General features: G+C 39.3%; 2 protein-coding genes across 2 annotated transcripts; both read right to left on the bottom strand.

Moving 5' to 3' along the window:
* Window positions 1-1,125: 1,125 nt before the first annotated feature.
* On the bottom strand, window positions 1,126-4,213 carry LOC306973452 (sodium-dependent neutral amino acid transporter B(0)AT1-like; the record flags this gene model as incomplete). The annotated part of the gene is made up of 10 exons (XM_079570375.1): window positions 1,126-1,134; window positions 1,620-1,781; window positions 1,981-2,137; window positions 2,276-2,404; window positions 2,465-2,577; window positions 2,668-2,778; window positions 2,864-3,045; window positions 3,470-3,607; window positions 3,671-3,811; window positions 4,015-4,213. 10 exons carry the CDS (start codon window positions 4,211-4,213, stop codon window positions 1,126-1,128), a joined length of 1,341 nt encoding a protein of 446 aa, XP_079426501.1.
* A 776-nt stretch (window positions 4,214-4,989) lies between these two features.
* LOC306973451 (uncharacterized protein) lies at window positions 4,990-15,280 on the bottom strand (the record flags this gene model as incomplete). The annotated part of the gene is made up of 24 exons (XM_079570374.1): window positions 4,990-5,130; window positions 5,206-5,368; window positions 5,436-5,595; window positions 5,671-5,872; window positions 8,684-8,840; window positions 8,976-9,104; window positions 9,169-9,281; window positions 9,374-9,484; window positions 9,567-9,748; window positions 9,823-9,960; window positions 10,036-10,176; window positions 10,609-10,846; window positions 11,849-11,989; window positions 12,063-12,225; window positions 12,302-12,461; window positions 12,536-12,740; window positions 12,832-12,988; window positions 13,404-13,532; window positions 13,615-13,727; window positions 13,808-13,918; window positions 14,050-14,231; window positions 14,299-14,436; window positions 14,523-14,663; window positions 15,082-15,280. The coding sequence occupies 24 exons, from the start codon at window positions 15,278-15,280 to the stop codon at window positions 4,990-4,992; spliced, it is 3,714 nt and encodes a 1,237-aa protein (XP_079426500.1).
* Between the last annotated feature and the right edge of the window lie 186 nt (window positions 15,281-15,466).

Below are 15,466 nucleotides of genomic sequence, written 5' to 3'. Positions count from 1 at the left end.
AATATAATGCACTAAAACCTTTTGATTACATCAGCGCCCCCGGTGGTGCTCTACCATCTGCGCCACCAGGGGTGGGTCGTCTCATGATCAGAAGGTCTGGGGTTGGAATCCTGAAGGTGCACACTGTCGGTGTGTCCATGGGCAAGACACTTCACCCACCTTGCCTCCAGTGTCTGCGTACACTGGTGTATGAATGAGAGTGTGAACGGGTGAGTGGTTCCTTGCTGTAAAGCGCTTTGAGTGCCTAATGTAGGTGGAAAAGTCCTATATATATTGAGACCATTTTCGATTTTACTAATGGCCGACCGATATATCATTGGGCCGATATTTGGGGGTTTTACAATATCAGCTATTGGTCAATCTTGCGCAGAAAAAAGACGATATTTCTGCGACCGAAAATGATAGAGACTTCCGTTTTTTTCATTGGAAGCAAAGTCAGGCCAGGGCTTTAAAACAAGTCCTCCCACAACAACAGAAACTATGATTGGATCACCTAAAGTAATAAAATTAAATCGGCCGGTGCTGGAGGGGCCAAGTATTTCTTTATGGTATTATAGACATTTTGAAAAATCGGCCGAGCATATCGGCATCGGTCAATTAACATCCCAACATATCGGCATTGGCGTCGGTCTCTACATTTTACCATTCACTGCCAAGCAAACTTGCCCGTGCTGTCCATTGTTCATAATGTATACTGTGTTTCTAACTCAGAATTAATCTTTCTCACACAATTTTGCTCAATTCATTTGTGCATTTTATTTTTTGTTGCATCTGATGTAGATCGCTCGACACAAAGCATAGAAGAGTGGAACAAAAAGAGGGGCTCCTGACAATAGAAAAATTACTGCATTGATCCATCCTGGATAAGAGACTGATGTCAAAGATGGGAAATTTTCCTGTGAGGAAACAAAGTACGTAAGGTAAGTAGCAGTTTTTTCAATCATGCATAGGTCTTGGATGTTGTTTCTTACTGAATCGGGATCCCAAACTAAATAAGTCAGTTCTCCTTGTACTTGGCTTATCAGATAGAAAACAAAAATGACCAGTATAAGGAGAGGGCTGATGAACCTCCATGTAACCTGCCAAAAGATGTTTGGCTTGTATCCAATCATAAACTTGATGTCTTCATTGAACCTGGAGTGAGGATATTTAACATTAGGTTGTACATTCTACACTTGAAGAAGGCATTGTTGTTTTTGTTACTTGAACTTGCCTTTCAATGCCATAAACGTAGACCACTATTAAACTTTCAATCAAGCCAACAAAAATGGAAGGAAGAGATCCAGCAAAGTTATTAAAGAGTGCTAACCAATACATCCCAGATTGTTGAGCAAACAGCAAGGAAATAAAAAATGCAACGACGAATATTGTACCTGTAACACAAAAGTGAAATATGTCAGGTGATGCTATAGTGATGTGTCTTGCCAAAACATGTGGAAATAGCAAGCTCAATGTCTGACTCTTTTGAGGAAGAATGCAGGAAGAATGCAGAAATGCGTCAAGTTACTTCAGAAGATCTTACAAAAGGGAAAAGGAAATCTTAAATAACTCACAAAACAATATAGAATGGTTTTACCTGTAACTGCTTCCTGGGGCCACCTTTTTTGGATCGCATTTACATCTCTCAAAGGGCCAAGTACTCCTTCAAAAGTGCCAACAAGACTTGAGAGACCCAAAGAGAGAAGCATGATGAAAAACAATATGGACCAAGCTGGAGAAGCCGGCATATTGATAATAGCCTCCGCGAAGACAATGAAAGCCAACCCAGGTCCCTCCACTCCCTAGAAAATAAATTATTATATTTGTGTTACCATAGCTTGTGAGCAAATAATGTTATGCTTTTAATATAATGTAGTATAGGCAACGATATCATTTTGTGCCAAATGTATTTGTATTGCAGTACAGCGGCACCATAAAATCAGCTATAATTACAAAATACATACCACAAGCAACTTTTCTCAGCCTTATAGTGTCAAGTACCTCACTAAGAAACTTCTGTATGTCACAGGAAATGATGTCCAACTCCATAACAGTAGCAGGATAAGTGCTGTTCAAATGTTGAAAGGCTTCCTCATAGTTGTCTGGGGTGATGCTCATCTCCGGGAAGTTAAAGGCATTCATTAAAGTCAAGATGTTACTATAAGATGAATAAAAGATTAGGAAGAACATGTAATTTTACTTTCATATAGGGTTATGTGTAGTTTTTTGGAACCATGTCCATATTTACAAATACAAAAATGTCTGAAGTCATTGTGCGTAGTTTAAAATCACTTACCCACTGATACATTTTTCATATTGCTGTGTGGCTCTGAAGCCGATGATGGTGTAGGTCACAGTGGCTGCAAAGATTGCAGTTACTGCAGTAACAACCGGCAACAATAAAGCATCGTTCTTGCAGTTATTGCTGAGAATAGAAAGAAGACAATAACTATATTTCCAGACATGTATATAGTAAAATTCTTACTGAATTGGGTTATAGCTTGAGAGAGCAATGAGTCCTCCCCATCCAATCCCTAATGAAAAGCACACTTGGGAACCCGCATCCAGCCAGGTAGTTGGTTTCATCAGCTCTTCAACCTGCAAAATCAAGAGAAATTTCTGAAGTTGAAAGAGTCCAAGCTTGTAATGCTCAATTTATGATTTGTATTCATGTTGCTGAAGACTCACATTGGGTGTGAAAAGGAACTTAACTCCAGTCAGAGCGCCTTTAAGAGTCGCTCCTCGCACAAGAAAGATGGTTAGAACAATATAAGGTAGTATGGTTGTGATGTAGACCATCTAAATGGACATGAACATGAAGTAAATAACATTCTAGTGTTTCCATATGGTTATAATTTATATGATGAATACATATTCTACAAACCTTCCCAGCACTGCGTATTCCTCTGATGTAGCAAAGCCATGTTATGATCCAGACCACTGAGAGACAAGCTACTACTGGCCAGTGGAGGCCCGCAGACTCAGTTATTGAGGTAGAAGTGTTCAGGGTCACTCTGTAATAGAAGTAATCCACAGTGGAGCTCCTTTGACATTCAGCAACATAACCTATAACAAAAGATGTTTAGGCCAATTTTGGCAATATATCTTGCCAATACTTTTTAATTAAGGATTATGAGGTAGTGATGGGCGATACAAGATCATAACAATAATAATAATAACAATGGCTAACTCTTGTATTGCGCTATACAAACTCATCTAACCTCTCAAAGCGCTATACTGGGCCACAGCTGCCCTTGGGTAGACAGAAACATGGCTGTCAATCTTTTCTACACCCCTGACCACCTCAACGATTCATTCACTCAGACACTACATTCACACAGACAAAGTGTTAAAGTGTCACTGTGTCAGAATAGAGCTGCATTAAAAAACATTTAAAAATTCAGTTTCTATTATCACATTGCGCTGCCCTATCATGGCATTGGCTGAAAGTATTACAACATTTTCCTGAGGAGAATCAAAAGTATTTTACCTGTATTGTTTTCATTGAGGGGACACTGTGTCCAGGGAAGAGGGCTTTGAAAGGAATTGAAGAGATAATACAATATCCAAGCTATTAATGTGTTAAAGTAAACTCCAATCCACCAGGATACCAGCATAGAGGCAATCCCTAAGCAGACAGAATGTAATTATTTGGAGATGTTATTTAGAGGAAATTCTTATTTTAACTTACCAATACCAGTCAGATAGGGGTTGATGGCCTGCCATACACCAACACTACCTTTTCTCAGGCGCTGACCAATGGCGAACTCCAAAAAAACTAGAGGCATTCCTTCAAGCACCAGCAGAATAAGATATGGGATCAAAAAGGCACCTATAATACAGTATATAATCAGGCAAAGCACCAGGTTAAATCAAATGATCACAAATGAGACTTGAAATCACCAAGAGCAGTGTTTTGAAATATGATTTAAGTACAAAAAGAGGAGTGTAAAAGTGACATGGTAATGTCACACATGATCAAAAAGTAATCCAAACAATTATTGTTGTAATTGTGCAGTTGTACTGTTTTATTACCTCCTCCATGGCTCTGGCACAAGTACGGGAAGCGCCACACATTGCCAATTCCAATGCAGTATCCCAGACAGGTCAGGATGTACTGGGCTTTGTTGTCCCACTTGGGCCGGTCCTCAGCCTGCTCTTTGTCCATTCTCTCCAGGTCCTCATACGTGTGGATGCGCTTCTCAAGTCCAGGGTTAGGGAGCAGCAGCTTCATCGTGGCTACACTGAAGCAGAACTAGCACTACCTCTGAGGCTCCGTTAAGCAAGACAACAATTTCAGAGTCTCTTCTATATTCTTGTATTTCGAAGTGGGTTAACCTTTAACCTACACTCAGCCGCTGCGAACTTTGACACTGGAGTGACTTCGCAACCCACTTTCAAACTACCATAAATACAAGTGCGTGTGCGTGTGCGTGCGTGCGTGCGTGTGTGTTGCTACATACATCTATAGATTTGGTTATTTTAGCATGTTGCAACTTAATTGAGTGAAAACACAAACATCACACTTTGTAATCCAACTGTTTTCAGTGTTTGTATGTTGTAATACAAATATTTTAATGAAATGGAACTTAATTGTACAAAGTGTTTTATAATTGCTGAGATTATTTTTCAGATTTTATTGCATGGATAAAAACTTAAAGTAATACAAAATGCACTAGACCAACTAATGCCTGATATAAAAACAAAAAATCTTACACACAATGCAGTTTGTTTGAAAAAAACAAACAAACACTCAAACAAACTTCCCCTGCTGTACACCGTTACACTTAGGGGGTCATTTATCAAGATAATTGCTAAGTAGGGTAGTGTGAACTGAATTTACCCAATTTACCATTTGAAATATCCTCTATTACAGAAGAAAGGCCCCAAATCTGAGATTGCTGCTGATCCACATGTATGTGCATGTACTACTTGCTTGGGTGTGAGCAAATGGCCAAGGTAAATGACCTTCCTGAATGTATACTGTATTTTGCTTTGTTCATTTGTGCATTATGTTTTCTTGCATTTGATATAGATCATCCGACACAAAGCATAGACAAGTGGTATCAAACTGGGGACTCCTGACAATACAAAGATAACTGCTTTGATCCATTCTGGATAAGGGACTGACGTCAGGGATGGGAAATCCTCCTGTGAAGAAATTTAGTAAAGTAAGTCACTGTTTGAAATAAAAAACAAAACAAACATACAACTGAATTTTCATACCGAACTGGGATCCCAAACTAAATAAGTCAGTTCTCCTTGTACTTGGCTTATCAGATAGAAAACAAAAATGACCAGTATAAGGAGAGGGCTGATGAACCTCCATGTAACCTGCCAAAAGATGTTTGGCTTGTATCCAATCATAAACTTGATGTCTTCATTGAACCTGGTGTGATGATATTCAACATTAGGTTGTACGTAATACACTTGAAGAAGATGATGTTGTCACTTGCCTTTCTATACCATAAATGTAGACCACTATTAACATTTCAAACAAGCCAACAAAAATGGAAGGGAGTGATCCAGCAAAGGCATCGAAGAGCGTTACCCAATACATCCCAGAATGCTGAGCAAACAGCAATGTGATAAAAAATGCAATTACAAATAGTGTACCTAAAACATAAAAAAAAAAAAAAAAATCAAGCTCTAATATTCAAAAGGTAATATAGATTTTTTTTTTTTTTTTACCTGCAACTGCTTCCTGGGGCCTTTTTTGGATCATCTTCACATCTCTTAAAGGGCCAAGTACTCCTTCAAAAGTGCCAATAAGGCTTGAAAGGCCCAAGGACATAAGCATGATGAAAAACAATACGGACCAAGCTGGAGAACCAGGCATATTGATAATAGCCTCCGCGAAGACAATGAAAGCCAGGCCAGGTCCCTCAACTCCCTAGAAAATGTACAAGACAAAAGTTACTAACTTTTCCTTGTCTTATGTAGTTATTCAAACAGCATTCATATTATGAGCATTTATGAATTTTCAAGAATAGAATAGAGGTGAGACTTAATGCTTTCAATATTATACTATATTATTAACACTGTACGTTGGTCATTGAGAATAGTTATCCAAGTCGTCATCCGCACTGGTTGTTTAGAGTAGTGAACATACAGAGTCAGGTGAGAGGGGCTTAACTTTGTCATTGGCACCGTATTGTTTTTAAAACTACTATGTTGTGTAAGTACCTGCTACCCCCCCTGTAAACAATGACTAGTTTTCGCTCGGTACCGTTACCTGCCTGTTGACCTGACCTGGGCAGTGGCTCAACTTCATTGGATGATAGTGCCCTGTAAAAAGCAGGGAGATTGTAATGTACCCTGTGCAGGTTCTCATTCGTCCAGGGAGTATTCATAGGGAAGCTTTAAATTGTTGACTATGCTGAGTTGGTTCAGTTAATAATATGAATAATGCATTGGTTCTATACAGCACTTTACTGGACACTCAAAGATGCTTTACATTGCATTATTCATTCCTGATGTTCTCAAACGGTAATCTACCAAGCATCAACCATGCCCTACCTGCTTAGTTTCTGAGATATGACAGGATCGTTCTGAGCAAATGCAGTTTGGCCAGAGTTGTTTTAATTCTATTCGCAAAAGCTTCTTCTTAGCTTCTTGTGGTCAATATGTTTTTTATCTCCATCGTGGACTCCTTCCGTTTCCTGGGCACCACCATCACCCAGGACCTCAAATGAGAGCCAACCATCAGCTGTCTCATTAAGAAGGCCCAGCAGAGGATGACCTTCCAGTGTCAGCTGAGGAAACTTAAGCTGCCGACCAGGATGCTGATGCAGTTCTACACGGCCATCATCAAGTCCATCCTCTCCTCCTCCATCACCGTGTGGTTCCCCGGCACTACAGACACAAGCATCGACTGCAGCGCATTGTGCTGCTGCTGAGAAGGTGATTAGTTGTGAGCCCCCATCTCTCCAGGACCTGTTCACCTCGAGGACCCGGAGGCGTGTAGGTCGGATCACAGCTGACCCTTCTCACCCTGGACACGGACTACGGCTACGGTCTAGCCAGACCCATAAATAAACCACTTGAACAGATGTAATCTGCCCTGTTGCACTGTGTGGTGTGTCCACGCTTAGATCAGCTGCTATCACTTTATCACTTTATGCACCTTTATACACCTACACATCTGTAAATACAATCCCGCTGTTGTTCTATGTCAAATTGTTGTCGTCTTACCATATTTTACTTTTTATTTTTTATCTTATTTATTTTAATATTCTTCATGCATGCCCCTATAACCTCATAGTTAAAAGTTTAATAGCTTATTTTTATCTAAATTTGTGTTGCATGTTTTATGTATTATGTTGCACGTGTGCACAGAGAAAAATAACTAGTTTGTGAACCTGTCCTCAAACAATGGAAATAAAAACTATTCTGATTCTGATAACCAACCCAGTCCAGTCGACAATTTATAGCTTCACCACGTGGCCCACCCCGCTTATTTAGGCTAAATTTTTCCTCTTTATAAAAATTGCTTCTGTTATCTACCTGTACTATTTTTCTATGTGTGTGTGATATTTTTGATCCCACATTTAAGAATATGTTGTTCTTTATAACAGACCAAGCCCTTTCAAATTGAATGTTCTCCTCTATTGGCTTTGCAGAAGCCAATTTTTACGACACCTTTGTCATACCAATAAAGTATACAGGTGCTCGTCATATAATTAGAATATCATTAAAAAGTGCATTTACTTCTGTTATTCAACCTAAAATGTGAAAATAATATATGATGGACTCATTACATGCAAAGTGACATATGTCAAGCCTTTGTTATAATATTATTGTTTTATTATTTTTTTCAAGCTGTGAGCCATGATAATCAAAATGATAACAAATAAAGGTGACATATCTCACTTTGCATGTAATGAGTCTATCATAGTTTCACAGTTTAAGTTTAATAACAGAAATGAATGCACTTTTTCATGATATGAATTATTTGACGAGCAGCTGTAGAAGCATTTATATTCATTTCGATAATATATACACTACCAGTCAAAAGTTTGGAAATGCTTTTGCATTAATTGTTTTATTCTTTTATTTCAAGACTATTTACATTGTATATTCTCACTGGAGGCATTAATAATTATAATTATAATAATTAATTTGACTTTCAGGTAACTTACCTGGTGAAGATCATTGAGAAAAAAGGGTGGCAATTTTTATGAACTTTTAATATAAAACATATTTTGAGTTATTTCACACTTTTTTGTTCTACATAATCCCATGTGCAATGAAGGTTCTTGAGTCATCCTCTGTAGCATCAAAAAGGCTTTGTCAACGACACTAAAGTATAAGCTTAGCGTGCAGGTTAGATATAGACCACTGGGAGGTTTAGCTTGGCTCAGTCTTCTCCTCTATTAACGGCTACTCTCACCTGTGTGTAAACACCTATGTAGTTCTAAGTCCTAACGACCTAACTCACACCTGTGTTTCAGTCTGAACCGCTTTACTCTCAGCTGATCAATGCTAATTACTGACTCAAGAACCTTTAGTGAAGATGGACAACTCCTGAACGACTGAGAGCCTACACAGACATAATCTCGTGTTTATTCATTCTGTAGTTTAATGCCTTCATTGAGAATCACATAATGTAATTAGTGTTGAAAATAAGGAAAAACAGAAAAAAGGTGTTTCCAAACTTTTGTTTTCCACAAACAACTTTTCTCAGCCTTATAGTGTCAAGTACCTCACTAAGAAACTTCTGTATGTCACAGGAAACGATGTCCAACTCCATAACAGTTGCAGGATAAGTGCTGTTCAAATGTTGAAAGGCTTCCTCATAGTTGTCTGTGGTGATGCTCATCTCCGGGAAGTTAAAGGCATTCATTAAAGTCAAGATGTTACTATAAGATGAATAAGAAGTTATGAAGAACATGTAATTTCACTTTCACCTAGGGTTATGTTGTGTAGTTTATTTGGAACCATGTCCATATTTACAGTTACGATAATCTCATTGCATGTAGTTGAAAATCACTTACCCACTGATACATTTTTCATATTGCTGTGTGGCTCTGAAGCCGATGATGGTGTAGGTCACAGTGGCTGCAAAGATTGCAGTTACTGCAGTAACAGCCGACAACAATAAAGCATCGTTATTGCAGTTGTTGCTAGAATTAGAAAGAAGATAATAACTATATATCCAGACTGACCTGTATAAAGTTCACTTCTTACTGAATTGGGTTGTAGCTTGAGAAAGAAATGAGTCCTCCCCATCCAATCCCGAATGAAAAGAACACCTGAGCTCCAGCATTCAGCCAGGTAGTTGGTTTCATCAACTCTTCAACCTGCAAAATCAAGAGAAATTTCTGAAGTTGAAAGAGTCCTTGTCCTTGTAATCCTCAATTTATGATTTGTATTCATGTTGCTGAAGACTCACATCGGGTGTGAAAAGGAACTTAACTCCAGTCAGAGCGCCTTTAAGAGTCGCTCCTCGCACAAGAAAGATGGTTAGGACAATATAAGGCAGTATGGCTGTGACGTAGACCACCTAAATCGACATGAACAAGTTAATAACGTTTTAGTGATTCTGTATGGTTATAAATATATGACACAATGCATATTCTACAAACCTTCCCAGAACTGCTTATTCCTCTGACATAAGAAAGCCATATTACTGTCCAGGCCACTAACAGACACACTACTATAGGCCAGTGGAGGCCCGCAGACTCGGATATTGAGGTAGAGGTGTTCAGGGTGACTCTGTAAAAGAAGTAATCCACAGCGGAGCTCCTTTGGCATTCAGCCATGTAACCTATAACAACATATGTTTTCACGATCAAAAGAATCTTGCCCTCATGTCCATAAAGATTTTTGATTGTGTTTTACCTGTCATGTTTTCATTCATAGGACACTGTGCCCAGGGAAGAGGGTTTTGAAAGGAATTGAAGAGATAATACAGTATCCAGGCTATTAATGTGTTGTAGTATAGCCCAATTAAAAAGGATATCAGCATAGAGGCAATCCCTAAGGAGACAGAATTCCATTACTAGCTGTTGGGTCAGTGGGAATGCTTGTGGTTTCTTAATTATTTTAACTCACCAATACCAGCCAGATAAGGGTTGATGGCCTGCCATACTCCAACACTACCTTTTCTCAGACGCTGACCAATCGCAAACTCCATAAAAAGAATAGGCATTCCCTCAAGCACCAGCAGGATTAGAAATGGGATCAAAAAGGCTCCTGTAATCAGCAGAGCATGGTTTTCTATATGTAATAAGTTAGCATATCAGTGTGTATTTAGTGACTTTTCTCTGTCCACTGTGGTTAGAGAACACAAGGCAAGGGAAAGTTGGCCCATTTTTTGCATTTTAAAATAATTTCAATAATAATAATAATTGTAATAATAACTCTAACAATATTCTGCTATTGGAATTCTAATAATATTGCAAAATATAGCCACCTTACCTCAACGTTTACCTAAGTTAACCCGGCAAGCAGAATTGTGTTAATGAATAGCTACCTACTCCTGCTATGAAAATGTTGCACACGCATTAAGAATTATTGTTGACTACATTTATAATCTACAACAAAATAATATCAACTTAATTGTACTTATTTTCTGATGGTTTACATAACTACAGTATGTCAGTTGTATTGTTGTTGTGTCATTACCTCCTCCATGGCTCTGGCACAAGTACGGGAAGCGCCACACATTGCCAATTCCAATGCAGAAGCCCACACAGGTGAGGATGTACTGGGCTTTGTTGTCCCACTTGGGCCGGTCCTCAGCCTGCTCTTTGTGTATCCTCTCCAGGTCCTCATACGTGTGGATGCGCTGATCTAGTCCAGGGTTAGGGAGCAGCAGCTTCATCGTGGCTACACCGAAGCAGAACTGGCACTGGAGTTCTTCCTAACAGATCCTTCATGTAAACCTAAAAGGCGCGTCACTGTGGCAAAAGTTTATGATCTTTTTCTTTATCTGTTGGATTTCATTGGCCAGCTTGTGGACGCACAACAATTCATCATTATGCAACTATGTAAAGATTAATCTCATTATAGTAGATCATGTGATGAACTAGTTTTTGGCCCTTCATGCAAGATTTTTTAAATATATTATGTTGTTGTTTGGATTTTGACTCTGAGCCACACTCCAGCACATGAAAACATATTAGTGATATTATATTGTAAATACAAGGAACTTCGGAATTGACAGACTCTTTCATAAGATGTGAAATGTCTTCAGTTCTAGTTCTCTTCTTTCTCTTCTCTTCTTGACACAGGTCACCCAAGGCGCTTCACATAAGGCAAGGGGATTTTTCACTCCATACTCCGACCATCACCAACCACTCACACACACATGAAATGTTGGATCTGTGCTTGACATATTTATTATGGTACATTACTTTCTTTTATATGATTTGTATCTTGATAATATTTTGCTGTATTATCGCTCAAACACACATTTATACAAACTTGATTGATCTTAGACAACTTATTTTTCTGGCAGTGGAACATTTGTAGACAGTTGCCCTAATATCTGCCTAGTACCTAATAGTGCCAATACATGACATGTTTGTTTACAATATGCTTTATGGTCCAAAGCAATATATATATATATTGCTCTGGACCATATATATATATATATATATATATATATATATATATATATATATATATATATATATATATAACTACATTTTGAAGGTATCACCCACTCTGAAGAGGGGTTCAGGCTCAGTTCGTGCTCTGTTTTATGTTTTGTTTTTCTCCCAGGACTAAAATACTTGGGTGCTATTTAGTTGTGCGGATTCTTAGTCATTTATTATTGTTTATTCTTTTAGATCCTGCACATTTCTTTATAGACTCTGCATATGCATGTCAGTATGTTCAAATATCAGTCCTTTAATGCGACTTCCTTCTTCTTGCATCTGATAAAGATCATCCGGCACAAAGCATACAAGGGCAGTGCCAAACTGGGGACTCCTGCCAATAGGAAGATGACTGCGCTGATCCATCCTGGGTAAGGGACCGACGTCAAAGAAGGAAAATTCTCCTGTGAAGAAAAGAAGTAAAGAAAGTCCCTTTCTTTTTTTTAACTTTCATATGACATAAATGTATTGTCTTACAGAATTGGGATCCCAGACTAAGTAGGTTAGTTCTTCTTGAGTCTGAGTTATGAGGTAGAAAACTAAGATGACCAGTATAATGAGAGGGCTAATGAACCTCCAGGTAATCTGCCAGAAGATGTTTGGCTTGGATCCAGTCATAAACTTGATGTCTTCGTTGAATCTGGGAGAAATTATGTCAGCTGTGAAAATGAACTTTGCTGTTGCTGCATTGTCGTGATTACTGTATTTGTACTTGCCTGTCTACGCCATAAATATAGACCACTGTGATGATTTCAAACAAGCCAATGGAAAGGAGGGGAATAGATCCAGCAAAGTTATCAAAGAGAGTTACCCAGTAAAACCCGGAGTGTTGGGCAAACAGCAGGGTCATAATGAAGGCAATAAGGAATGTCACAGCTAAAACACAAACAGTAAAATATTTATTGAATCACGTGGCAAGTTAATAAATACAATAATTAACAGAAAAGGACCTGTTACTGCTTCGTGAGGCCATGTTTTAGGGAACACATTTAGGTCCCTCAATGGAACAATCACTCCCTCGAAGGTGCCAATGAGTGTTGAGAGACCCAAACAGAGAAGCATGATGAAAAACAGTATGGCCCATGCCGGAGAAGCAGGCATATTGATAATGGCCTCTGTGAAGACAATGAAAGCCAGACCAGGTCCCTCCACGCCCTGGAGACAGAGCGAAGGCTGTAGTTTATGTATTCACTTACTTGTAGTTGACCCACGAGCTGCATACAGCGTTAAAATACTGAATAAGTACCTCGCTGAGAAATTTTTGCATGTCGCAGGGGAGTATGTCCAGTTCCATGACAGTATCTGGATTTGTGCTGTTCAACTTTTTAAAGGCTTCCTCGTAGTTGTCGGGTGTGATGATGCTTTCAGCCAAATTAAAGCCATTCAATAATTTTATGATGTTACTGAAAACAGACGTGCGAAGATGTATTACTGTGTTAGTTGTGCATTACAAGCACACAACAGGTGACAGGAAAGACATTCATCAATGCCATATGATGGTATAGACATCGATTTAACCTGTTGCTGTAATCCGCCTTAGTTTGCTAGTTAGGACCATTTGCCTTTACCGACAAAAGCCTAGATACTGCAACATCTATCTATCCACTATCCACCTGTGAATAAATCCCGCATTTGCAAGACCGACTGTGTGCTTGAGATGATCCCTTTTAAGTTATATGGGCACCTGTCGGGAGGAAACATGTTCGGCTCCTAGTGACTAGCTCCTTGCGGCCGACAAAGGTGTTGGAGATCTGGGAATTCGTTGATTTAAAACATAAAAGAGGAATTACTAATACCGGGTACAGACAGAGTACTCACTCACTGATGCACTGATCATATTTTTCTGTAGCTCTGAAGCCTATAATGGTGTATGTCACCATGGCTGCATAGACTGAGGTTGCAGCAGTAACAACCGACAGGATTACGGCATCGTTCTTGCAGTTGTTACTGGAAAAAAAGAAGAGTAGTTTACGAAGCGGCAGCACAGAGAAGGGATGGCTATACGTCCATGGTAAAGTTTATTTCTCACTGAAGCGGGTTGTAGCTTGAAAATGAAATGAGTCCTCCCCATGCTAATCCAAAAGAAAAGAACACCTGAGCTCCAGCGTCCAGCCAAGTGCTGGGCTTGATCAACTCGTCAACCTGCAAAATGAGCCGCTGTTTGTCTTGCATTCTCAGGCTAAATAGGATTCATTTTTGTCATTGTTTGTAGCACAACTCACAACTGGTGTGAAGAGGAACTTGATTCCACTTAGAGCACCTTTAAGGGTCAGGCCACGGATCAGGAAAATGGCCAGAACAAAGTAAGGTAGGATCGCTGTGACGTACACGGCCTTGGAATAAATATCAGAACATCAATACACTTGTTTCTTAGATTTATTAAAGACGCACTAACTGTCCAGTTGAATAGCATTGTTAAATAGCCTACATTTTAGATTGTGCAAAACAAATTACATTTACAAACCTTTCCTGCTGTGCTGATCCCTCTAATGCAGCAAATGCAGATGATTGTCCAGGCAGCTAACAGACTAACAACCATTGGCCAGTGAATACCTCCAGAGTCACCTATTGATGTAGAACTGTTCAGTGTGACTCTGTAGAAAAAGTAATCTACAGTCGAGCTCTCTTGGCATTCAGAGACATAACCTAAAACAAAAGAAAAAGGATAATAGTGGGAATGCAGTGTATAATGTTATGCAACTTTGTTTTGTACCTGTCTTATTCTCATTGAGGGGACACTGATCCCATGGAAGGGGCTCTTGAAAAGAGTTGAATAAGTACCACAAGATCCAGGCTGTTATGGTGTTGTAATACAGCCCGATCAAAAAGGACACTAGCATAGAGGCAATACCTAAAGACAATCAATACATGGTTAGCAACTTTATCTACAGTTCCATAACATAGTGGTGTTCCGGCAACGCTTTAACTCAAACCCACCAATACCAGTCAGATAAGGGTTAATGGCTCGCCACACTCCCACACTGCCTTTCCTCAAACGCTGACCAATAGCAAACTCCAGAAGAAGAAGAGGCGTTCCCTCCAGCACCAACAAGATCAGATAGGGAATCAAGAAAGCGCCTGCACAAAATGTTATGCTTCAAACATCTCTGGGCACAATTGTTTTTTTTATTTCAGATTTCCTGATTTGATTCGTAATAATCCCCAACTGGCCCTGGTAAAATCTAAAAGAAAAGCAAATGCAAAAGTCTGAAGTCACAAGTGAATAAGTCACAAGCAGTTCATTGATCATTAAATCACTGACTATACTAACTCACAACAACTTATCCACAGACTGGCCATATTTATGGATGTCACGTTCAATGATTACCTAAACGCCTCACAATGTATTTTCAGTTAATGTTTTTTACAAAACAAAGTGAAGAAAGTCACATTATTTTTATCAGTCGGAACAAACTCTGCAACACATTTGAGTCCAAAGACATAGTGATTAATTTGGAGTCATCCAAAACATGATATCAACATTCCAGTCACTCACCTCCTCCGTGACTTTGACACAGATAGGGGAACCGCCATACATTTCCCAATCCAATACAAAATCCTACACAGGTGAGGATATACTGTGCCTTGTTATCCCACTTGGGTCTGTCCTGGACCTCCTCTTGTTCCATCTTCTCAAGTTGGTCATAGTTAGGTATCCGCTCCTCCAGCCCGGGGTTCGGAAGCACCAGTCTCATAATGTGTTATAATGTATCCAGTCACAGTAGCACGGCCTGTGTGACCACTCATGCACATGTACAGCATTACAAGCCATTATCTGCCCACAGATTAGACCTGCAAGCTTGCCTTTTACAGCCAATTAAATTCTCTCATTTCAACCAGTTCTTGAACAAAGAGGGACACATATAGAAAATCTTTGTCAC

Source organism: Gobius niger (assembly GCF_951799975.1).
Source record: "Gobius niger genome assembly, chromosome: 14".
Classification (NCBI taxonomy): domain Eukaryota; kingdom Metazoa; phylum Chordata; class Actinopteri; order Gobiiformes; family Gobiidae; genus Gobius; species Gobius niger.
This window is presented reverse-complemented; position numbering and strand designations above follow the sequence as displayed.